At 39.5% G+C, this 26,046-nt stretch overlaps 1 protein-coding gene and 1 long non-coding RNA gene across 8 annotated transcripts in view; one reads left to right on the plus strand and one right to left on the minus strand.

Annotated features, from left to right (window-relative positions):
- The window catches only part of tox2 (TOX high mobility group box family member 2), a 103,976-nt gene that overhangs the window by 31,877 nt on the left and 46,053 nt on the right, over positions 1-26,046 (plus strand). For all 5 annotated transcript variants that reach the window (XM_013264642.3, XM_019359332.2, XM_013264643.3 and 2 more), the window contains exon 2: positions 13,207-13,299. In XM_013264642.3, coding sequence (XP_013120096.2) covers positions 13,258-13,299 — 42 coding nt within the window. In that variant the 5' untranslated portion in view covers positions 13,207-13,257. The remainder of the gene's footprint in view (positions 1-13,206; positions 13,300-26,046) is intronic.
- LOC112846873 (uncharacterized) lies at positions 1,911-11,783 on the minus strand. Of its 3 annotated transcripts, none has more exons than XR_003220060.1 (4): positions 10,192-11,783; positions 8,916-9,931; positions 7,831-7,958; positions 1,911-5,272 (listed from the first exon to the last, which is right to left on the minus strand). It is a non-coding gene; the product is annotated as an uncharacterized LOC112846873 (long non-coding RNA). The 3 variants fall into 3 exon arrangements; XR_003220061.1 differs by having other exon boundaries at positions 8,916-9,019; positions 9,111-11,783; XR_003220059.1 differs by having other exon boundaries at positions 8,916-11,783.

The raw sequence follows: 26,046 nt of genomic DNA on the forward strand, positions 1-26,046 counted from the left end.
TCCAGCCCTCCAGATGTCCTAGACATAACAGAGGCTTGTCAGCTCTGTAGCTGGGCTCTAAATGGGTCACTCTCCTTGATATCACACAGCTACTTCACAATGACCCCACTGTTCGCCTGATATTACAGCACACCAGGTGGCTCACTACGAAAGTCATGGCTAGACAAATATGGACTGCGTATGCTTGTAAAAAAATCCTAATATCTGACTGCTGATTTCAGAATTAAGGTATGAACATGACCTTTATTCTTGCACCAGCTTCAGATGATAGAAACCTCTATGCATGTTTCGTTTCATTTCCCCTCTTCCAGCATTGTGTGCATGGCTGTATGTAAGATTACATACAGGGAGCTCTGCAGAGCAGAGTAGGAGGTAGTAACTAAACTGAGGGTGAAAGGGAGAGGGAGAGGGTTGGGTGCATGGCAGTTCAGTGATTTCTGATTTATGGTTTGATTACAGTCTTTCCATCCTGCTGAAGACTGGCTGTATTTGCCTGCATCACGTGAACTTTTTCCTCACATGGCCTAGTCATGCAGCAAGCTCTGGCTCATTCTGCTTCTTGTCAAAATGAAACATACATATGCACGTATAGACTTACATCTGTGGGATGGCATTAAGCCACACACAGATGCACACACACGCACGTTCACACACAATGATGGCGAGATAAAATGGAGAATTGCTCTTTTAGTCAGCCGAGCAGTCTTCTCTCCTGCAGCCTGGCAACCATTCAATACAATTTATCTCTTACTGGGAAATAATATTGGTATTCACAAATGCAGCCAGTAAAGGGACAAAAAACAAGCAGTACAATAAGACGGTGTGATTTGAGCACAGGTGTCCACCGTCTTGGATTCATGATATCCCACTCAACTGAATGAAAATCAGCATATTTATTGCTGCAGATATGAATGAGGAGCCAAACTCTCTTCATCTAGAATGTCAGCGCCACTGTTTGTAAGAAGAGTAGCCTTGAAAATCAGACAATGGGCCTTTTTTTCACCTGTAGCTGGCTGGATATTCTTTACTGAGAGCTGCATTCCATTAATAGTAGTGATCAGACCTTGGTGAGAAAGAAACACAGTAGCTAAGTGTGCTCCCTTTATGTGCCATTAGTGTTTTTAACCAGCATCGATCCACCTGCATTTCGACTATGTTGGTGTATGAATAGGATGAAAGCTCCTGTGAAAGAGCCAGCCACTGATATCATGTCTCCCCGGGCGTTCATTAAACTGCCATTCATTCTTGTATTTTAGGCCTCTTACTTTGAATTCTCTTCCACTTCGCATTTTGTTCCATGGGCTGAAGTAGACTGTTTGACTTCATCTTGTCACGGTTATGAAACACTTCAATAAAGTGGGGAGCCAGTACAAAATCTGTCTTGATTTATAGCTTTGGTGGGACAGTTTGATCTGTCAAAATGTAGCATTGTCGTAGTGAAAGGTTAATAGCTGATCAGAGTTTAAATAAATAAGTTCTTTCGATAAAAGAGTCAGGAGAATGGGGAAATTTGCTGTGCACTTTTAAGTAATTGCAAAGAACAGATAGGCTCACCGTATCTGGTCTGTAGGGGTTTTCTCTGTCTTATTGTAGGGTCTATACTTTACAGTATAAAGTGCCTTGAGGCAACTATTGTTGTGATTTGGCACTAAAATCGAATTGAACTGAACTGAATTAAATTGAATTGAATTGAAGTGAAATGAATCGAGAGACAACAGTTTGGTGCTTTAGACTTTTGATAAATAAAGTCAAAGCTCCCTTGCGTTCACCTTCGTATGCTACAGACAGCCTGACACCAGAGTGGAACTGATTGTCTCTGGCAGCACTCAGAAAGATGTGAAATTAACACCCACTTAAAACAGGAAAAAAAGACCTATCAGAATGATGGTTGAGTGTGCAGCAGCTCTGGCTTCAGCAGGTACATTTGAATATGAACATCCCTGAATGAAAGGTTATGACCCATAAAGAGGGGGAACGATTTGAGCGAAGCGTGCTGAGGGGAGAAATGTCAGAGTGAGAATGGCAGGAAATATGTTAGTGACAAGGAAAAAGCTGCCCCTGGTATTCTAGAGCCCCAATGAGTAAAAATAGGGCATTGGGCAAGAAGGCAGGAAACCAGCAGAGCGAGGCCTCTAGTTGGAATTTCTTCTGGGGAGGAGAGATAAGAGACTTAACTCCCTCCTGTCTGGGCTGGCTGACTTTAACATGCGACATTTGATCACTGATCACTTATGTAGAGATGGACAGAGGAAGAAGAGATTGAAGAATTGAATAAATGATTTGAGCACTGAGAGTGCTGTGAGCACTGTGCGCTTTCTGATGACTTGTCAGTTATTGAGCATTGACATGACATTTTAATTAGGTCAAGACTCGTGATGGAAACCAAAGACCACGCTCACACTTTCATGAGAGCTCTCTCACGCAAATGCACATTTATGTGTGCATATATACTTCACACACTCTCTCGCGCTCATAAACACACTTTGAGGTAATGGCTGAGGGGTGGAAAGTACCCTGTGTGAGAGTCTTGGGTTCCTCAGGTTGGAGAGTGGAAGTTAGACAATAAACAGTGGCCTTATCGTGCTTCGGGCAGAGCTTCCAACCTGATAGTTCCACATATGACTTCCAACTATTAGAAACAAACATGACCTCTATACCACTTGTCTCAGCCCACTCACTCCCATGAATAAGCAATTATTTTAGGACCCTCGGTGGTAACTTTGTCTCGGCGTTGAGATTTTAGACTGCCGCGTGCATTAGCCTCGGCCCCGTGCTTCTTCACTGTCACTTTACCACACTGATCAGGCTCTTTTATTAGATTTCCCTGTAGTTACGTGACATCACTGACACAAGATTTATTAGGGTTTTTTACAAATCAAATTTCCAGGCCTAGTGGAATGTAAGATTGATGGCCCAGAAAAGGCGAGACAACAAGGTCATTATCATATCATTGATTACAGTAATTTGTACATGTTGTGGCAGTTGTTCATCTGATAGGGCGTTCACTGACAACTACACAGTTGACAATGTGGCCACTTCTTATAAACTGTGGGTGGTTCAGGAGTTCCTGATCTCGTGCAGAAAGAAAAAAAAGTCAGAACGTGCCAGGCAGCTACGCAAGAAACTAATTATAGTGTACAACAGCTCAACACTTAACATCAACAATGGAGGTCGTCGACATTTATTATTTGCTTTCGACTATTTTATTCCTGTTCTGAGAGCAAAGAAACATAATTCTGGATAGAAGTGATCAACCTTGCACTGCTTATTTCCTCGTGAAGTGTGTCTATTGAGTTTGTATCTGCGAGAAGAAAAGGCAAATACATTTATCGAGCGTTTGATTTTCTCCCAGCCAACTGCTTTGAGACTCTTATTTTAGCTACTGATTTTTTAAAAATTGAAATACTCATTGAGGTTATTAATTACCTTAGAAGACATGCGGCTGGAAATCCCGACCTTTAAGATGGTGGGAAAACAGAAGAATAGTCGCTCTGTTTGAAACATGGTGTGGCATAATTAGAGTTTAAAGACACAAGTGGTTTCATGTAAAAGAGAAAATGTGTTACATATGCGCCCTTATGTGTCCTTGTTGTGTCCAGTTACTGTCATATTGAGGACACAGCCTTCCTCCCAGCAAGACTGCAGTGTGAGACAATAACCTAAATACCTGGTGGATTTCAGACTTTCATTCTTTCTCTTTTTCTTTACTTCACTCTATCTTTGTGATCCCTTTTTATTCTCACATTTTCTCCCCCCACCTCCGTCTCTCTCTCTTTCTCTCTCGCTGTCTGTCTCTCTCTCTCTCTCGCTCTTCCTCCTTTTTTTATGCACCCGCTTACCCACACTCCCTCATGGTCACTCTCTTAAGTGATTGCTACATTTCATCTCATGGTAAATCGGCCATCAGCCCAGTGAGCTATCATTATGCAAATGATGGGCAATTCAATTTCAGCTGGTCGGAGGGGGAATTTCTAATTAGGGTGAGGCAAAGCACTCAAGATAGAGAGAAAGATGTAAAAGCAGAGGGAGACAGTAAGGTGGAGAGGTGCTGTAAATGGATCTCATAGGTAAAGTGAGAGGTAGAAGAGAAAACCTAGAAATGAAGGAGCATCCATCCACAAAATCAACACCTGCATTGCACATATAATCTTTCGTCAGCTATTAGTTGCTAGCATCTTTCTCCTCCTATTGTTTTTTTTCCTTTCTTTGATCATTTCTCACCAGTTAATTTTAAAGTACTGGCTTCTCAGGTTAGAACATGTTTTCACTGTGGGATCCTCTCCAAACCTCATAATTTAAAAAACACGATCTCTTAAATTTAGTTTAATCGCACTGATACTAAACTTTTTACGATTTCACATGGCGAAAGGGGAAGGACAGTTAGTGCAAACTATAAATACTTATATTGACTGACTCATTTGCCACTTAGGTCATTGTAGTTGTCTCATACCTCATTTGTAGTCACACTTACAAAGCATTTAAGAGGTTTTTATACTCTAAAATATGAATCATGTTCCCTTCCCTGATACATTACAAGAATTTCTTCTTGTTGTGTGAAGTCAGGTTTCAAGTTCTGTCAGTGTGTGGTGTCGCCTCATGTGACTGATGCAGAGACTCATTCAGTTGAGAGTGGGGTGGGGGTGCTACCCTGCAATAAACAGATGTGAACTCTATCTGTAACATCACATTCAGACTATCAGTAGATGTGACAGTTTACTCAAATGCTTCACATGCAGACTGTTGGTTGACGTTACAACAAATGTATGTTCCCTAATCGAGTAAAACGCAGGCTTTTGGTAGAGATTACAATTACACCGGTGTTCTATAAATGCAGCACAGGCAGGCTTTTGGCAGATGCTGCCATTTTCCAGTGTAGTAGTTCTGAAAGCAAAACACAAAACAAAGCCTTCCGAAGCAAGTTCAGACCAAATACTATATTTCATTTAGTCCAATAAATGCAAACTGGATGAGACAAACAGTTGTCAAGAAAAGCACAGAAAACACAACAAGCTGTACAGAGATTCTTTGATGCATTAGTGAGTAATATGACTTAACATGATGACTACAATTAATGTATCTGCAGCATCTGCAACTTTGTGTGTTACATTTGACAAATAATGTTTCTTGATGTTGTGCTGCTGTCAGAGTGGACTGGTACTGTGCAGCGGATTTATTTTGATGGAGTGTCTCTTTTCTTCCTATTGTTGTAATGAAGCATTGGGCTTGTCTGTTTTTGTTATTTATTCAGCAGCCCAGAGGGACAGCATGTTTCCTGCAGGGAGAAGAGGAGAGAGAGAGAGAGGAAAAAACAGCTGGTCAAACTTTTTCATCACGATTAATTGAATGTGCTCAATTTACCTGCGTATGAGAGTTGTTTGCATTCTTTAGTAGTTTGTGTTTGTGTGTTAGAGCTAAGCAAACTGTCACTTCTGATTTGATAAATCTGTCGGATCATTTTCTGTTTTCGCGCGTCAACATATATCTGAACATGTGTAGGTGTGTGCACGTGTTGGTTATGACACACGCGCTCACGCTCGCACACACAGACACACACTCACACACACACAACAGAGGATTCAGCTGAGATCAGCAGCTCACCCCGGGCTGTCAAATATTCTGTCAGCACAGCCCAAGAATCACAATTGGACTCTTTGGGAGGCATTAATTCAAAGCACCGTAACAATGCTCTCTGAAACCAAATCAACTGCCTGTAGTCAGCATATCAACTCCCAACTAACTCTCTCTCTGTATCTCTCTATCTCCATCTCTCTCTCTTCTGGCTTGCGTTGCACTAACTTTCCCAGCTCTGTCTTTACAGCAATGCCTGTTCTACCCCCCAACCCTGCCCCAGTCTTTCTACGATGTGTGATTGAACTTCTAAATATGTTTCGGAAACCGAGTTTCCTACCACAGATATTGTACTGTAACTACCTCTTGAGCTCAGACCATGTGAAAATGATGTTTCTAGATGAGAATGAGCAAAAAAACCAACACAAATTAATTAAAAACTCTGTGTCTAAAGCTTTCTATCATTTCGAGCAGTGCTCTGCACTGTAATTGCTGAGGTCATGGTTTGGAATAAACACATGTTGTTGTTGCTTTAGCCAGGTCAGTTACCACTCAACAAGGACTTGCTATGTTTACATACATGAGAACAAAGCATGATGCAAATAAAAGACTGCAAGGTCTGACTACAGTATTATTAACTACGAATGCTTTTAGTGTTTGAAGGGTGAAAATGACAGTTAGAGTTAGTAGAATTTAAAGTGTTTTTTGCATAAAATCCAAAAATATTCCTTTTAAAATAATATTATGCAAGTCACTCGACATTTGAGAAGCTGGAACTTTGAGATTTTCTTTAAAAAAATAACAGGTTTAAGAATTGTTTAAAGATTTTTTGAGCCAGTGCCACAGAGTTCAGTATTTATAGCCATAACTAACAATAATATAGTTGGAAAATTATTGTGGGCTACATGCATGTCTTACAGTCTAATTGTTTAATCATATCAGCACTACCTTTCATGACTTATTACAGCTATTGTAACAACATGCAGTATGTTTATAGTGGCAGTGCTGACAGCTCAGTACTGTTAATGGAAACTTTTTACAGTATATCACAGTTTTTCCCTTTCAGTTTAGTGACCTATAAAGCCTGAGATTCGGGAGTATTTGCTATTAAAGAATCGTTCTGCGCAGCTTCTGTTTGCACTAAAGTAATCTAGCCTTTGCATGTTTCATTTGTAGAAAAAAAGAGAAATGACAAAATCCCCTGTTTTTGTATTAGCTAAAGCTTCTCCCAGCCATCTGTTTTCTGCCTGTAACACACTAGTTGTGTCCAGTGCACAGCAGAGGTGCTGGTTCTGCTTGTCATCTGTTGGTGGTAACTTGTATTGTTGTAACACTGTGTTCTTTTGTCCTCAGGAAACAGCCTTATAAAGATGAAGGGTTTTGAAAATAATCAAAAACAGAGGATAAAGGAAAATGAAAAGTTCCTTTTCTTCTCTCTGAATCAGAGAGGGCAAGGGCTCTGACTGCACTTTATTAATGCACTCCATCTCGCTCACTCCTGTGTCAGGCATAATACAAAGGGCAGGTGTGTGCGTGTGTGTGCGCACGTGTGTGTGTGCGATACCGTGAGAGACAAAATAACGTTCGAGAGAGTGAGCTAATTTTTCTTTCATTAAGACTTATTGCAGTAGTTATCCTTTGCAAAGGGTGTAGTGTTATAATGTTCCTTGTGGCATCTTTGTAATTGCCTTTGATGTAAATGAGAGATATATATAGTTTAATGATGGCTTGTCCTGTGCATTCATTTTTACTGTAAAAGCCTGATTACCTTCACTTTAATTTTGAACGTAAGCTTTTTAGTCTTTTTAGATGATCCTTAACAAAGAAAAACAACCCCAGAAAACACACAAAAAACAATCCTTGATCTCTGACTGAAGAATAAATTCTGAAACTTTTACTTCTGCTGTGTGAAGAGTTAACAATGGCTTTAATCCACTCTGTAATCCAATCAGTGGACTGTATGCAGTATCTAAGCTTGGGTACAATTTTAGATGCCTCTGTTGTATCTCCTATCTCACTTGAAAACATGCAGCCAAGCTCTACGTTGTTGTTCCAGTAGATACAGAATCTACTTTCTGTCACAGCCCTCTATGCCTCGAGGTAGACACAAGAAGTCAGAAAAGCATGAGAAATGCAAACAGAAAAAACAATACAAGAAAGAAACACAGTGTCATAAAAGTTTGAGAGAAGAGGGAAAAGCCAAATGCATAACCACAACTTTCGCAATTAGTTATAGTTCTCGCAACATTTTCAACTGCTCACCGGGTGAAACAGCATGGCTGCAGTCACTCTGATTAAGGCCCAGGTTGGATTACGGTGAATTACCACGTTATTGAGAAACTGTGGGATGTCTGTCACCAGCAGCAGACAGCATCTTGGCTTGAGCGTAGCTAGAAAACAGATACAAACATTACCTCCTCATTGTCACTTTGCGCTAAACTTTTTCCGTGTTTAAAATCAGGAGCGTGCAATTGCAAATTAACACGGTGTGTTAATTTCGTAAAATGCTTGCAAACTGACTTGAAAATCAATGAAAGGAACATGGAGAGCTAAACGAATATACAGATTAATAGAGAGTAGAGAGATACACACACACACACACACACACACACAGACACACACACACACTACTACCCGTAAATTATGATCTGTGTTGACTAGTGGAACAAAACTATTGAAGAAACGTAAACACAAGACGAGACAAAGGGTGGAGGCAAAGTGAGGGGTGTAGGAGATCGGAAAGTACAAACCTATACTATCTATACTTGGCTTTTACTGGAAAGTACAAAGCCAAGTATAGAAATAATATACAGGAAAAACTGTGTTAATTTTACTTATAATAATTGTTTGGTCAAATTGTTATTATGCCATTTCTTCCCAGCGCAGCCTTAATCATACAAACTGACATGTTTACAATAGGAATGAACATATAGTCGCTGGAAAAGCTGCGGTCAGCTATAAACAGCCACAGCTTAAATGCTGCCGTTGGCTGGATATTCCCAATGGTGTGATCAGTAGTTTGAGAGGCAGTGCTGGCCTGAGGCAGGTAGCCCCTGGCTTCATGTCCTGGTTATGGTCGAGCTGTTTAAGCCTTAGTTGACATTAAAACATAAATGTCTTTCTGAGTGCAGTTCTTGAAAAGATATAACAGTACTTAAATACAGCTAAATAGAGTTCAATGTTTACTGAAATATCTAAACCAAATTTATATTACACGTTTATTAAATTTGAAACAGCTTTAAACACAAGAAACATATTAATGCATTTTCTTTCAGCACATCATTATCATTATTATTATTTTTGATATAGTTTTGTACACCCTTCTCTTTGAAATAAACAGCACTTACATGTCAGTGTTTTCAAGGTCTGCAGGCTGGAACTCACAGATGGTAGCAGAGAGACTGTGGATAAATTAACATCAAAAGATGTCAGTTAATCCTTTTCAAGTTCCCTGCAAAGAAAACTTAGTTACATAAAGTTGAGGAGTGGAAAAAATCTCAAAGCAAGCTGTAATAATATTCTAGTAGGATTACAGAACATACAACCCCTCCAAATATAGATGTACTTTCAGCTTTTCCTTAAAAATGTAACACAAACACTAGTAAGTGTTAGAATCACAGATCACAAACAAATGAGAAAAACCTGTAACATCTGTCCTCAAAATTATATCACATACTGTGAAAAGTGTATGAAAGAAAATGATTCATCACAATGCAATATGCAAACTGATGTTGCATCCCGCAGCTGGTTTTCTCTCAGACTGTTAAAAAAAACCACTGAAAAAGTGATTCATACTCTGTTACTGAGTGTTAGACCACCACATCTATAAATCCGACTGATATTATGTTTATGCAACACAGCTGACAAGTTTTTAGTAGAGCATAAGAAATAGCCATTTTAAGGGTGTAAAGACTGATTGACTGTTTTGAATGAGTGTAATGTTTTGTATTATTGATCTTCTGATGTCAGTGTGCACCCATTGTTGAGTGCTTACTATACAAAGTGCTGTGTACATGATATATCAGTAGAGAATGTGTGTACAGGCATGACAGTGTGTGTGTGTGTGTGTGTGTGTGTGTGTGTGTGTGTGTGTGTCTGTGCGCGCATACATTGTGAGTATTTTAAACCATAGATGAGTGATAGTGTTTCCTCATAAGCCTGTCTCGGCCTTGCATTCCTCTCATTGGTAGAGTCTGGTGTGTGCCGGCTTTCAACTAATCTGGGAAGAATGTCGGTTTCAGATGCACATGTGTTCCATTAAGTCCAGATCTGCGTAAATAATATAACATGCAACAGCTAGCATTACAGGTAACCATACCCCCACAGCTGCTCCTTCGGCTTTACAGTCCCCCAGTGGTGCAGCCTATAAAAAGGGAAGGCCAGTGTTGATTTCTAATGAGAAAATCTATTGCAGTGCTCACTGTGTTTTAAACAAGCTAATATCGCTTTGCAAAAAAAAGAGAGAGAGATTATTTGACAGTTCAAAAATATGACTCGAGAAATTAAATTGTATTGGATAAAAATCAGATACCTCTATATTAGATAAGAAAACATGGAAAATGTGCATTGATGGTGCATTAGTATGTGTTAAATGGTACGCTGACAGATATTTGAATTATTCACCTTCACATGCATCAGAATAAAACAAATCTTTATTTAAATCAAAATGAAGACATGAATGTTTGTTGCATGGCTGGAGTCTTGCAACCATGCATGCTTCCCAAGTTATTAATGATTCTACATGCAGACCACTGCCATTAGACCTTTGTGTTTATTGTCAGCCTGCTCTGCTTGTAGTGATTGGCTTGGCCCTGCCGAGTGGCAGGCCAGCGTTTGCTTGTGCTGTCTGCCTGGGGAAACCCCTTTTGTCCCCAAACAGACACTGTATATAATACAAAGTTCAGAGGATGCCAGCGTCTTCCTGGTGTGGTGCAGCGTCTTCCTGTGGCAGATAAACAAAGTTAGTTAGAAGTTCCGAGTCATTTATTTAGTTATGTATTCATTTATGTTCCTTTTACTTTTTCGGCAAAGATAGCAATAGCGTGAACAAGCAAGTGAATCTTTCCTGCTCTGTTTTGGTCATCAGTAGAGAGTGGGTGGGCAGGATTAAAAAAAAAATAGAGAGAGAAAATAAGAGGTTAGATTCAACCCGAGGTCAAGTAGACATGGTACGGCATCTGGTTTGGCAAAAAATATCACAGAAACCCAAACCTGACCAAAAAAGTCAAAAAGAGAGGTGAGAGCCTCTGAAGTGAGTAGAAAAGAAAAGAAAGGTGTCAGAGAACAAGTGTAAAGAACAATGCTTCTTGCACTTGCAAACTGTTGTGAGCCAGCAAGGAAATGTGAGGAGTTTGGCTTTTGCTGTTCTGGGTGCCAGCACTCCTAATGAGTCTGTCAGGGCCAGTTAGCACAGCCAGGCCTGCTTGTGTCCCCTCCGGGCCATAGACAGCTGTTATTAGCCCCGTAATGGCATGCCACAGGGCCAGATTAGCCTGGCACAGTGGAGAAATATCAAACATTCACTTACTATGGCTCCTTCGCTGGCTAAAGAAGCTGTTTGGCAAGGCATTCATTTAGCTGTGATGCTGGCAAGTTACCTAACAAGCCCCAAAAGAAAAAAGGTCTTCAGTGAGAGATGGAGTTAGTGTACAGTAGCTCCTCTGGAAGAAAATGTTTTAGGTCGAGCAGATCAGGTCAGATTTCTGATCCCTACCAAGAAACACGAGTCACATAAACATTTCGAGTTTCAGTAAGATATTGTAAGTTTTCTATGTAAAAATGGAATCATGTCAGATTTTTGCTTTATGATTAAGTAGACATAACTTGCTGTTTTCTTTTTCCCCGGTGATGATTGTCAAAACAGCACATTCTTATCTTTACTAATGCTGTATCATCATTATGCAAACCTCATCGACAAGATGGCCACTGCTGTCTACTCATCTGTTTTTACCTTTCATAATGAGCACAGGAAATCAAAACCTTACACAGCAAGTACTCTCACTCTGCCTTGGGGGATGGCGTGCACTATGCACAGTCTGTGATCAGCCCACAACATCTGATCAGCATACTGGTAACAGTTACTGATCTATAAAGTACGCATCTTACATAGTATACTGTAAATCATACTCTTGTTTCGAGTCTGTTTTTTGCATATGAATATGCAAGCTTTTGCATATGTTGCTTTGTGGCTTGCATCCCATGGCAATCACTCTGCATTTAGGTCCATAAACACAATATACTTATGTGTGTTTATGGTGTTTTCCTATAAGAGTTGGGGCCGAGTCACTCTTTTACACCTATATGTTTTTTCCTGTCTATAAGCTCTTGCACTTGTCTTCTGTGGTTAGTTCACGCCATTAAAAAAAATATATATATTGTTAAGTACTGCATGTCTCAGTACAAAACACTCTCATGCTAATGCCCTTGAATGTATTTATGTCTTTCTGGGTGTTCTACATATGCACGCTGTCTGTGTGTTAAAGGAAGAAGAAAAGTGATCTGAAGGAAAGATAATGTGATATTTATTAATTACTGCATTGTGTGTTTTCTTTCAACAATTTGCATCATATCCTCATTAGCAGACTGTATGGATTGAGTGTGACAAAGTCATTATGTACTATACAAAGCAGGCAGCTGCTGTAGTTATTTCCAAATATAAAACTATGTCTTGTCCTCTTATTTATGAGGGGGCAGTTTTCCACATCACTGATGGCAGCTTTTATTTTCACAACAGGCAGAATACAAAGCTAAAAGCGGGTAGAGAGAGAAAAAAAAGATGTAGCCCACTTTATCAATGAACACACACAAAGCACGCGTTCTCACTATTCTAAAAATCAGATGACTGAAACAACACAAAAACTATTGAACACATGTTCCTGAAGAGTGATGCTAATGTGCAAACAACAGGATATCGAGGGAATAACAGATACGCAGTGCTGTGCGTACTAGCTGAGAGTGAAGTGAGGAGATTGATAAAGACAAAGAGATTAAGAGCATTAGATTTGAAGTAAATCCTGCGAGGTACCCATGCTGTGGCTGTGGGCCACAGTGTGAACCCCACTGAGCTACACTCTCTCTTTCCCTGGCAGAGATCACTTTGTGCGAATCATTAGCTTCCCAAGTACTGAGGGCTTTTCCGCAACTCTCGTAGGTGCATCTGAAATCCACACGGGGCAGTACGGGGAGGAGCTGGCAGGCTTAAGACCCAGTACCTACACTCCCATTATCAGTTGTGTAATGTACAAAAAGATGGAGCCAGTAGTAAACCAGTGCATAGGAACACTGGCTACCAAACACAACAGCTTAGCACCATTAGTGCCGCTCCATGAGCCAATTTTATCCAGTTATTATGTGTAGTACATCACCATGAAGTGATGTGATTAACATGGCAGCCAATGTGCAGGTTTGTGACTTGGTAGAAATTTATGGAACTAACACTGGTAAACAAAAGGAGAACCATAAAAAAACGTGTTTATTGACTGAATGATCTCTGTACTTTGGCTGAGACAGTAAAAGTAGAGAAACTTTGAAACTAAATGACTTTAAAATTAGTTTTATTAAAATGTGTATATTTTCATTACCGTTTAACAAAAATAATATATGTACTGAATGTCTTTCTGTTTCTCTCCCCCCCTCCAGAGCAGATACGGTGCTCCAGATCGAGGTGTAAGGCTCTACAGTTCCCTGCCCATGCGCCCAAACCCTGACGGCAAGAGACTGCCCTCTACTGGGGTAAGACTCATCTCTCCCAGCCTCCCCTCCACCCACACACCCATTGGTCTCACCCACACCTACATGTCACTTTTAAACCATAGAGCAAGCCTCTGAAGAGGAACTTCCCTTAGTTGCACAACAAGAGTGCCTAGACATCAGATGAGAAAGACATATCGAGTTTTTGCCGAGTCTTACAAGTATTGATAATATAAAAGAATCTGCATGAAAACAACTGAAATATGCAGTCAGCAATGTCTGGACTGAAATCACTTCCAGGAAACAACTTAACCAAACAATTAACAATTCCTCAAACTTTATTCCTAACCTAAACCTCGTCCTCATTCTTTGACTATGCGTTGCACCCTCCACCCCTGACTAATACCAAGCCTATCATTTTTCCCACACTCACTCTAATAGTGATAGAAAGAGTCTCCTATCCCCACCCCATTATTGACCAAAAAATAGCACCCATCCGGCATGGTGGTTGGTGTGGTATTTCTTTGGTAGCTTCTCAAAGTAGCGTAGGTGGTGCAAATGATCGGTCAACCAATCGACTCCCACTGCATTTGTTCTGACACAGAACGAAAGCCAAGTTGTGCCTTTCTGGAAAAGCTACTTCTACCTGTTTCACGTGAAAAAGAATCTGATTATGTATGAAAATTAAACGTTTTTCCCTTTTTCTATATCTTTTGCTGTGTTTGGACATCAAGGTCTCATTCTTTCTCTTATTTTATTATACAAATGTTCATGGGCATGGTTGGGAAAATAAAACAAAAAAAAGGAAAAGAAAAAAAGATTACGTTTATTGAAGTTAAGTGATGGAACACCTTCAGTACTTTGACTTTGACAAAGTGCTGGAACAGTCAGTCTACTTTGTTTGTGAAACCATTCTTTCATTTTTTTAATAAAACATCTTTTTGCGGAAATCATAATTAGAATCTAGCTTGCCTTGCTTTAATGCATTTATGTAACAAAGGAGAGAAAATGAAAGAACAATAGAGCAAAAAGAGAGAATTTAATTTCATATGTCTCCCTTTTTCATGTTTCACTCCATGCAAGTGCTTTTTGAATTATCTCTTCACTGCTCCAGGGCTCAATGGGAGGAAAAGTGGGGGAGTGAGGGAGAGGAAGAGAAGAGACAGGCAGACAAAGCGAAAGCTGTGTAATATTGTTGGTGCGCACCTTTTTTAATTACAACAGAGATTGTATTGATGTCTCAGGCCACATGTCCTAAATCATTTATCAAGGGGGAGAGTGCTAACAAAGCATTTCTAAGAAACCCATCCTCTCCCAGGGCCCGGAATCATATGTTATCTAAAGTGAATATTGTTAATGCTTTTCAGTGGAGAGACCCACTTACAAATCATGGGAATGAGTTCCTTGTCAGGACATCCGTGAGGTGGTAAAGATATATATCCACCTTCATCTAATCCGCTGTTGTGCAAATTAAATTGCACCTAAATCTCGATGTGGAAGCTGTTTGTAAAATAAAGACGCTCAAAGTTATGGATAAATGTTCAGCAGTGGAAAGAAGATTTGTAAGTTGTCAAGTTGTTGTGTTCAGATTACACGTGTGCAAATTAGAATAGAACAAAAAAACAACGCAAAAACCACAACACACATATACACACAGACATTATAAAAAGAGAAAATATGTGCTATTTTTCTCCCCAACTCTCTCTCTCTTACTCACCTTTGGTTTTGTATGTCATTTCCTTTTGTCTGTTATTACCTGGGTACAGCGTCAGTACAGTAGCATACTGTAGCTACAGGCTGCATGGAGAGGAGGAGAATATAAACCACTTAACATGCAGGAGGAAACCAGACGTTTTTCCATTGCACTTATCAGGTGCTGCGGTGAGAGCAAGTGTAAAGGTGTAGTAGGTCCCTGCCCCCCCCTCACCCCAGCTCCTTCCTCCCCTCTTACTTCCCTTGCACACCCCTTTTATTTTCCCCTGATCTTTATCTCTGTCCCCCACCACACCACCACTCACCACCCTCAGTTCAGTTAAAAGTGGGCTTGGCACTTCCTCCCCCCCCCCACCAAAAAAAGAAAGAAAAAGCACACACACACACACACGTATACACACACACACACATACGCACACACACACACACACACACACACACACACACACACACACACACACACACACACACACACACATTCCTTACCACCACCACTTCTTTTCTCTATGTCAAACTAACCTCCAACTCCTGCTCTTCACCTCTATGTTTCCTGTCAAGGTGCACTGCCCACCCCCCTCCCCTCCCTCCAACCACCAACTCTGCCCCCGCAACCTTTTCTTTTTCTTTTTAATTCTTTCAACATCTATTACAGCTCTAAGTGCGTAAGGTTCATTTTTATAAAAGTGTTCAGTGCAGAGGGCGGGATCGGCATTGCTCTGTGGTAATCTTCTCATACCCAGATGTACAATGAATATAGACGGGGGCTTTTGTTGTATTAGTCGACTTAAATGGAATCTCACTAGTAAAACAAAATAAAACTGTATTGAAGTATTCTCAGATTTATACATAATCATCTAAATATTTGATTAATATACTAACCTAAACTCACTCAAGTCAACTAGGTTTGGGGATCTACGCCAGAGATTGATCCTGTTTTCTCCCTGGTGACTAGTGAGCACCCATACTACAGGGAACAATGATTAAAAAAGCTATTGAGTATCAAGTCGTGACATTGAACTGGCTGAAAACACTTTATCGAGTTCTAAGCCACCCCTCATTTCTTTATAATTTGCTATGAAACCCTGAAATAGGCGTAGAAATGTACCAGCATACATGGAAATACAGTATACATACGTACAGTAAGCACAGCACATAAGGGAAAAACAGACCTCGAAGTACATTTGGTATGACCACTTCTGTTCTTCAACACAATGTGAACTCTCTTAGGCAAGCTTTCTTTCAATTTTTAAAGGAATAGTTCTCCGGTCTTCTTGAAGGACATTTGAAGCTCTTCTTTGGATGTTGGCTGTCATTTATTCCGTTCTCTGACATACTGCTTCAGTTAACTTGAGGTCTGGCATCTGGGAAGGCCAACCTATAACTGATACTGTTTCATTGTGTGCTTTTGTATCCAGGTATGCTTTTACTGCACTGGCAGTGTGTTTGGGATTGTTGTCATACTTATAAAAAAGTCGTTGCCAATCAGACACTTTCCACATGGTGCTGCATGATGGATCAAAATCTGATGGTACGGTTCTACGTTCATAATTCCATCAGTGTTTGACAAGATCCCCAACACCACTGGCTGAATGCTTCTCTCCGGACCCCCTCTACACTTACTGCTATAGATATATATATATCTATATATATGTATATATCTATATATATGTGTATATCTATATCTATATCTATATATCTATATATATATATATATCTATATATATATATATATATATATATATATATATATATATATATATATATATATATATATATATGGGTTTTTTTTAAATCAAGTTTAGTGAGTGTCCTGGGCCAAGGTAGGCAGCATTGACTGAGCATCAACACAGGAGAAACTAGAACTCCCAGAGAAAACCTACCCAAGCACACAGAGGACATTTAAAGTCTATACAAGTTTGAAGCCTGGATCCAGTTGCTGCTAGGGAAGCAAAGATAGTCAATTAGCCACTGTGGTGCCAAACAATCTAAAGCACTAAGTAATGTTACAGATTCAGAGGGGAATGTGGTCCTTTTGATTTTGTTCTGAAGCCATGATTATGGAAGGGGATGTATGGATGTGATAGAGAAAGAGTGAGGGTATTTACAGTCTTACAGTATGCTGTAGGACTGAGTTGCTTACAGTATTGTCACTCACTGTTGCATAGCTTAGCTAACAATGCAGTGACGTGGATGCCGATGTTACATTCTTAGTTTTGGGGAAATGTGTTAAGATCGTAGGTGCTGATGTTATCCTACTGTCCATCTTGCAGGTTGTACTTGATGTGTAGTGAAAATGCTGTTTTCTAGATTTTTGATGTTCATGTGTAAACGAAAATACAAGTTTGAATATCTATATTTCTCACTGAAATGTTGCATATCAGTGAGGTTAAAAAAATCCATTATATGCATTTTCTTCATCAAAAGACATTCGTGAATCTAATTCTTTTGAGTATTTAAAACCTGCATTGTTTACACCCATGCATACTAGCTTTCAGGCTTCTATTGCGCTGCGTTTGTTGGCACATTGCTGCGAATCTTGGCGCATTACCACCACGTATAGATTACTGGGATTGTGTGAAACCATTGGCGGGAATATGTATTGCATCAGCCGTATGCTTGTAGATGGGCTTGCATGTGTTTATGTGCACACATAAGAACTGATAAAAGGAGAACCCACTCACACAAATGTTCCTGCATAGTGCCAATAGCAGTAACTTAAATTTGTGCAAATCACCTTATTCAACATTGTTTGAAAATGTTATAGATTTAAATACATGCCTTATATTTCTTGTGCAACTGTTTAAACTTTTGTGGGCCTGACCCATTGGCACATCACTCAAGCTTAAGAGGTAACCTTACGCATGCCGAATGCATGATTGCTTTAATTTAGCTCCAGTTCAAGTTTTATTTTCTATAATGGAACTAGAGTAATTGCATTTACTGAGAATGATACAATGAAATAATTAAAAACATTGAGTGTTTAAAGTCATGCACAACAACTCTCAAATATGCTTGAGTGGAGGGTTGCTTAGCTCAGGTTGGATTAACATCAGTGTATCCTTTGCAGGGAGTCACACTGTTTGAGCTATCGTGTAGATGTTGTTATTGTTGTTGTTGTTTTAGCTCCACTGCCTTGACAGTGATACATAGGGTGAAGGTTCAGAATCTGCTGCAACGCAAAGATGACAGGATCGTTTCAGGACTCAGGACTTTGTTTTTTCACCATATCCCCCTTTCTCTCTCTCCCTCTCTCTTGCTCTCTTCCTTGCTTTGTGTCTCTCTGTGTCTTTTTCCAAGCTGATTTGGAGCCTTGCATAGTCAATTATGTAGAGAGTGAGAGAAGGAGTGGGGGCTCCAGCTTCCATATTTTGGTGTGTTATTAATATTGCATGAGCACTATTCTGTAGCGAATATCTAAGAGACTGCCTATTAAGGCAGCAGCAGGAGAAGAATGTGACAGACGTACGCACACACACACACACACATATGCACACACTGTACATACACAGACCGAAAGCCAGAGAGCAAGGGTGAATCAGTCAGGATCAGGCACAGGTTGTTATAATTAGTGTTTTCCTGATTTATTACGCTGGGATAATAAGAGTGACTCATTTTCCTGTTTAATAAGTCATGTTTGTTTATCTTGACATGGCTCGCATCACACTGTACAGTCAGTGTGTTTGATGTTAGTGAGAACTGAGTGATGTTCCACTGTAATTGTGCTTTGAATGGAATATTTTAACTAACCAACTGAATAAATAAACAAAACAGATGCAAAATAAGTGCCTGTTGTAAAACGTTTCCAAGATAATTGTTATATTGCATATTGCAAAGCAGAAGTGGTCTGATGACAGGCTATTTATTTCCTGCTGCTGGGTGGGTATCAATGATGCACAGAGTAAGTGTCAACACTGACAGGCTGAGAAGATCCCTGGTGATGACTGAGAGGCTCAGCGTGGATACTTATTGCTTTTTGGGTGCTAAATGGCAGTGACACTGTGTGGTCTGTGAGAGACTTCTCATTTCATGCCACCAGAGACTGAAAAGTTAGGTCATATAATTTAATATGAGCACAATTAAATAGTAACACAAATACAACTTTCAGGCATTAGACCAGATTTTTTTTTTTTTACACATTGGGTGATTAGTTTTGAGAAAACATTTAAAGTGAAATGTAACAGAACATAATGTATAGTCATACAAAATATTCGATTTCCCCCCTCACAGATATATTTCTTCCAAAAAAGTAAGATTGTCTTATTAAATGTATGGCAGTCTGCAGAGACAGCAGTTCAATTAGTTCACTCATCATTAAAATATATTTTTTGTGTGTGTGTCAGAAATACTTTGCAAGGCTTAATATTGCTTTAAATTCATTATCCATGTTCATTGTTTTATCTGAGCATCTGTATTTGCCAAATCAGGTAGGCTACCGTCACCCTCAATATCAAAAATAATAATTATCAAACTCATGGGACATGCAGAAGTGCCACTCCTTTATAGCTTTTTCCTCTTGCAGTAGCAATGCAAGGTGCCCAGAAAGCCCGGCCCGGAGTCAACAAAGCCAGTTAGTCTAAAGTCTACAAACATCACGCTGGGCTTAATGTCGAACAAGTGCTCGGTGACCTTAGAGCACCAGCTGGAGTTTAAAGAAGTCTTTAAAAGGCCGATTCTCCACAGTAATATCATCGCCCATGCCTCAAAGAGTCAGGATTAAGGCCCACTTTCCCCCACGAAAATGTAACAAATGTGTGAAAACATCACAGCCGAAGCCAATGTGGGGAGAACGATGTAGAGAGTGGCGGTGGTGGCGGAGGTGGTGGTAGGGGGCTTACGAACGATACAAGAGGCAGAAAAGAAGGGAGAAAGTAAGGAAAACTCAACATCTTAACACTCGCCAATCCCCCTCCATGCCAGAGATATCAATGTAGTTGGCTTTCTCTGAAATTCAAATGGCAAGAGGAAAAAAAGTAGATGAAAAAAGGGGAAAAAAAGAAACCTCTGGCTTTGGAAAGGGGAGGGGAGGGGGTGCTGAGAAAAAGACCTGTCATCTATGTATTAGTGCTCTGTAAATATTACATGAGCTCCACATTCACTCAGTTGTTTGGCATTACTTCCACTGGATGGGTATATTATTTTAGAAACCATGCCTTGTTTATGGAGAGGCATGACCTACTTCCAGACACTCCTCTCTTTCTCTCTCTTTGGTATTTTTTTCTTCCCCTTCCTTTTACCTCTCTATTCCTTTCCCCCCTCTCTCTCTCTCGCTCTCTCTCTCTTTCTCGCTCTCTCTTATTCACTTTCAATCTGTGAAATCTCAACTGGTTGTCCCTGCTGAACAATTACAAGGCAGAGAGACCCAAATGGAGATGTTTGTAGAAAACAACATGTGTATAATTAAGGTTTAATGAGCTCTTGTCAGGGTGGAATGTGCAATTAGATTGGTAATAGAAAATTCTGCCTAAATGCTAGTGGCAGAGGCTGGATGTGGAGTCAGCATGGCAGTGAATGAAAGAACAGTGAATTATTTTGAGCCCTATTGACAGAAGTAGATGGTACTGGATGCTGCATTTAGATTTAAATACATGGTGAGTTCCCAAATGCACAAAAAGGTTGTTTTTTCCCCTGATGGTGCTATATTGTGTGTTGGTTTTTTTAAATTACTGCGATCAGGCACATCAGGTTGGTTTTTTTTGTTTTTTAAAAATTCTTTAACAGCTACAGTTTGCAGAATAAAGCAAGACAATACATGTGATTTTAATTGAGAAAGTAATAAATGTCCTTGTGTATGACGTATAAAAGGGCAAGTAGGTTTCAATCAAAATATCTCTATTTCTTAACAAAAAGGCAGATTTGATTTTTGTCACAGTATACCAAGCAGTAAATTTTAATTGATTAGTTGATCATTAATTTATGTCTTCATCTGTTTTGATGTTCCACATTTAATAAAATCAGAGTTTTTAAATGTAAGGTATTTACAACAGGTCAAACATTCACGTTCAACTATTTTTAAGTTGCCAAATTTTAAGCCAACCCTAATAGTAACACATCTTTCATGTACAGGCTTTGTAGAAATCTAGGATTTACTTTGGAAACAAAAGGAATCTCGTGTTGTCCATCTTCATGTGTCGTGATAAGGTTATTGAAAACATTACCTTTCAGGTGAATGTAACAATAGAGCACTGGTTACTACAGATGGACCACATTAAAATCACTGCCTAACATTTCTTTCTAGGTCTATGCTTTTTCTGCCACACAGGATCACTATTTTATGGGCAAACATTTCTCCATGTTTAAATAAGGCAGTTGTGAGTAAAAGCAGGTGTCTTGTTGCTTTCTTTTTGCTCTCTTCCACTTTTCTGACAGCCTTTCTCTTGACTTAGTGGAATTGTGGCTTGTTGGTCTGGTGGAGAAGATCCATGCACACACAAAAAAATTGTGTTTGGCTCTTTCTGAATTACTTGACTAGTCCCTGAAAGAGAGGGTCCTTTGTTGGCTTCCTCCGGGACTGCCCTTGAAAGGCTCCTATTGTGTGGTAAGCACTATGATATAATGCAAGTGGATTTAATAGATTTAATGGAACAAGCAGATGTGGTTTTCAAGTCTTCATGTGACGAGTAGCTGCCTGTTTCAGGTGATCAGAACCACACCTGAAAGAAATGAAATAATATATGAATGATGTGGCATTCTAAAATCATGCTAAGCTCTGACTCTGTGTTAAATACTCGTGTGGAGACAAAAATCAACACAATTGATTTGTGCGTGATTTAAGTGCGATTTGATATCTCATTTGTTATTTTTCACTTGATCTTCCATATTGTTGTGTTGTAAGTCAAGGTTAGGCAGAGTGGGGGCTGCTGAATGTCAGCGATGTGTTAGCTTTGTTTTCATTGTGTTAACAGGAGCACAATGGTACGATTGTCTGGCCATCTGAAACCATACACCTACCCAGAGCTTTCGGGGGTCAGAGGTGGGGGAGATGTGTGTGCCTTTAGTCCAGTGAACCATGCATTTTGAAAAAGCCAGAAACAGAAGAGTAATCCATCCAGCAAACCATCAAAAACATTCTGCTTCACTGTCCTGCACACATACCAGATTTGCTCATCCTGAAAAATGTTCTCATCTTCCAGATACAAATTATGCCCCACCATCTTGCTTTCTAATCAGTTATGCATTATTTTAAGATGTCATTTGAAAAGTGGCATGCTTCTTGAAGCCCCTCAACGTGATGGACAAGATCATAAAGCTGAGCAATAAACCTGAGATAAATGTTATATCTTAACACTCATAGAGGCAATTAAGTCCATCATAAGAGAGAGAGGGAACACTCTCCTCAGGAGACTCATTCACTTGCATGGTTTAACATGATCCCCAGCTAAATGCCTTATTTTATTTCTCCTCTCAGCTCACAGCTTACAGTCGAGCACAAATTGAGCTGATGTGTTTTTTTTTTCTTCTTCGCAGAATTTGGTCGTTCTGTCTGGTCTGCCCTTTTCTGTCTACCATCATGTCTCTCTCTCTCTCTCTGCCGCTCCCTTTGGCTCTCTCCTCCCCACTTCAATGTATTTGTCATGGTAATGTAAAAAATCTCAGCTGCTTCAATTCATTTTGTGCTCTTTCAGTCGAGAAAGAAGGGCAATTCTGTTTCTCCTCACTAGTTTCTGTGTTAAGGCTCTCAGGTAATGAAGACCACATTTCATCTGCATGCAGTTATATGACTGGGCGTGGCTGAGCAGGTCTGTTATGGGAAAATAAATATTATGAAAGGCCTAACTTCGTTATCTTTATCACACTGGGATCAATGTGTGTGTTATGGAACAGGAGACAGTGCACAAACACAAAGGCCAGTTTGCAGAATGCATACATCCAGCTCTTAAAACATAATGCACCCATGCTCATGCCGTATGTGTGTGCAAACATACAACCCAGAGAAGCCCGTATATGTAGCAGCAGAGATATCCACACATGAACACATGCAGTCCAATACTGCTTTATATCGCACCATCCCACTTATTTTCTGCACTTTGGTTATGTCTGTATGCCTGTGTGTGTATGTGTGTGTGCGTGTGCATTAATGTTTGTGTGTCTGTTTGCGTGTATATGTGCCTGCCAGAGAGTCATTGAATGCTCTAATGACCACAGTCCTGACACAGGTATTTTGACTGCTGCCTCTTTCCATCGGCACATTGACTGACATGCGATTAGTTACGCTGGCGTGGAAAACTAGGGAGGCTCATGCTGTAACCCTGAAAAAGACTGGGAGGAGGATAATGTCCTCTTCTCCACATCTCTCCTGTTTCATCTTTCTGTAAATCTAAAACATCTCTGGCTGCATTTAAGGGTTCTGTTATTTGGTATTCAGTACATACAGGAAAGCACAGCTGGGCTCACAGTAACCTTATGAGAAAACCATCGAGATCAATACAGGTTAGCAGCACTGTAGGAAAGAACGTCGTGTAGTTATATAGTAACAGTCGTTGGGATTTGCTATAAAACTGATCTCAAAATGCTTAGTGAGTTGACCATGTACCGATTGAACTTAAGGAATCCATTTAAATAAATAGATAAAAGCCCCCTGAGTCCAACATATTGAGGCTGTACAGATTTTAAATTTGGGTAAAAGAGACCTTTCATCTCTAAGCAGTACTCAGTACTGGTGAATACTTTTCAGCGTAGTCCGACCAGTGTATCGGCAGCCTGGTGTTATTGGCCACTGTCAGCTATTTGCCAGTTACTGGTATCAGCTTTTTAAACACCTGATAATGAAAAATAAATGTCTGTAAAGAACAGACAGGAGAAACACCCCTCATCTGTGTTACAAGTGTTGATGTTGCCTAGAGGAACACTCTACAACTTTCATATTGACAACAAGTGTTTGGAACGCCACAAACACAACAACAGCCTGATACAAGCAGAGTCTGGGACAGTGTAAATAAATAAATAAATAACCACACATGACAAATGAGGTAAAAAACGGTTTATGAAAGGACATAAATATCAGCCTATGTATCAGAATGTCACATTTTTAAATCACCAAGTATCGGTATGAATATAGGTCTTAAAATCAGCCCTATATCTGTCAAGCTCTGTCGAGTTCTTATTTGTTCATTATTGATTTGATTTAGTTGAATTTTAGCATAAAACTTGTTGACCTTTTTTAAGATCTGTAAACATTAAAAAAAATGTTTGTGACATTTAACCATTGGGTACAAATGATACGACAATGCAGTTGTTTTTGGCCAGTGATTGTGGTGAAAAATACAAATATTTATGAGTTTCTTGTCTATGAATTAGAATAATCTCAGTTCATACTCCTCCATCTGCTTCCCAGTGCTACATGAAAACGTGATGTTTTACTTCCATCCTCAATATAATCTATGCTTATCTAAACCAAAAACGGAAATATTTAAAGTACATTAATACAGATTTATATATCTATTATAAAATAAAAATTAGATGCTATGTATAAACCTGAAATATGACCGAGACCTGATACTGTGAAAGTTCATTATCCATTTGCATTCATTGCATCGAACATAATGAATGAAGGCAAGAAATGTATTCCTTACAGAAGATTACTGTATCTACTATCCATTAAAAAACTAATCCAGTGTTATTTAAAGGTAAAAAAAGATCCTAAATCTCATTTATCCCATATAAAAATATTATTTAATGAATGGATGAAACTAGATTAAACTAAAGGTGTGAACCTATGTTTGAAGGCTTTGCAAAACTCAGTTTCTGATATGCTGCATTTCAGTCAACTGTTCTATAACCTCTACAACTGTGGTGCACTTCCTGCATCAAACTGACATTGGTTTGGCTTTACGCAAACACAAAGTTATTTATAGCATCTCTCCCACTTTATTTTCTCCCTCCCATTCTCTCCCTCGCTCTCTATTTGCATTTCTGCTATGCAAACAAGAAACTGGTGTCAGCTGCATCAGTTCTACAGGCCTAACTTGTCCCTTTTCTTTCTCAAGCCTCAATCTTTTCAAAAATTTCTCCCCTTCTGTCTCCCTGTAGCTTTCTACCTCTCCCACCTTCGCCCTGTTTTTCCTCCTCCCTTCAACCCCTCTCTCTCTGTCTGTGTTTTCGTTTGCTCAATTGTTTTGCTGTAGATTTGACCGCTATGATTAATGACCTCGAAGCCACAGGAAAGCAAACACAGAGAGACACGACATGCATGCTGTTCTCTTACAAACCTCCCTTTTTCCTCATATATCTGCTGCTTCTATGTTCACATAGAACACATTATGACTTCTGGGAAAACATCTTTGAATTAAGAGTCAGATTATACAAAGTCAAGATTTGGTATACTTTTCAACTTATTTTTCCTTTATTTTCATCCCTAATTTCCTGATTACTTTAGTAGATTAAATGTTTGCCAAAGGCCTTTATTATAATGAATTACGTGTTTTTTAGCATCACCTACTCTAACGTCAGAGCCCTTGTCTGTCTTCTCTCTGTTTGAAATGAGGAAATGAATCTCAGTGGTCAGTTATCTTGGAGGCTAACAGTCAGAGGTCAGTGGTTAGAGATAAGCATCAAATTAGGCCTTCAGAGTCTTAGTCAAGTACACTTCAGCTAGGTGCTTGGCTGAACAAAGCTCATTCAGAAAGATTAGAATTGAGTTTGGCCTTTAATAAAACAAAAGAAAAGGTACGCAAGAGCGGCTGGTTAGCTTAGCTTAGCATAAAGACAGGACACAGTCTCGTCTCAAAAAACAATTGCTGCTAAAACTTCTTGTTCTTACTTCTTTCTAAACAAATAAAATGTAATGAGATAATGTGTTAACTGGTAGATTTTCTAACCCTTTTTTAAAGGTCTTTACTCAGATGAGCTGGTTCCTCAGCCAAGTGAATCTAACTGCCTGTTTTTTTTAATTATTATCATCAATTTGGTGTCGAGACAGGAGAATGGTATTGATGGTTTCATCTATGTCTAGGCAAGAAAGGGAGTAATTTCATTTCACAAAAGGTAAAATCATTCCTTTTGACGCACTCCAGATTAGAGTGAGAGCATTAAATAAAAATCAGCACAGCATGACAACCGAGGTTTGTAAAAACTGTATGT

Source organism: Oreochromis niloticus, linkage group LG5 (genome assembly GCF_001858045.2).
Source record: "Oreochromis niloticus isolate F11D_XX linkage group LG5, O_niloticus_UMD_NMBU, whole genome shotgun sequence".
Lineage (NCBI taxonomy): Eukaryota > Metazoa > Chordata > Actinopteri > Cichliformes > Cichlidae > Oreochromis > Oreochromis niloticus.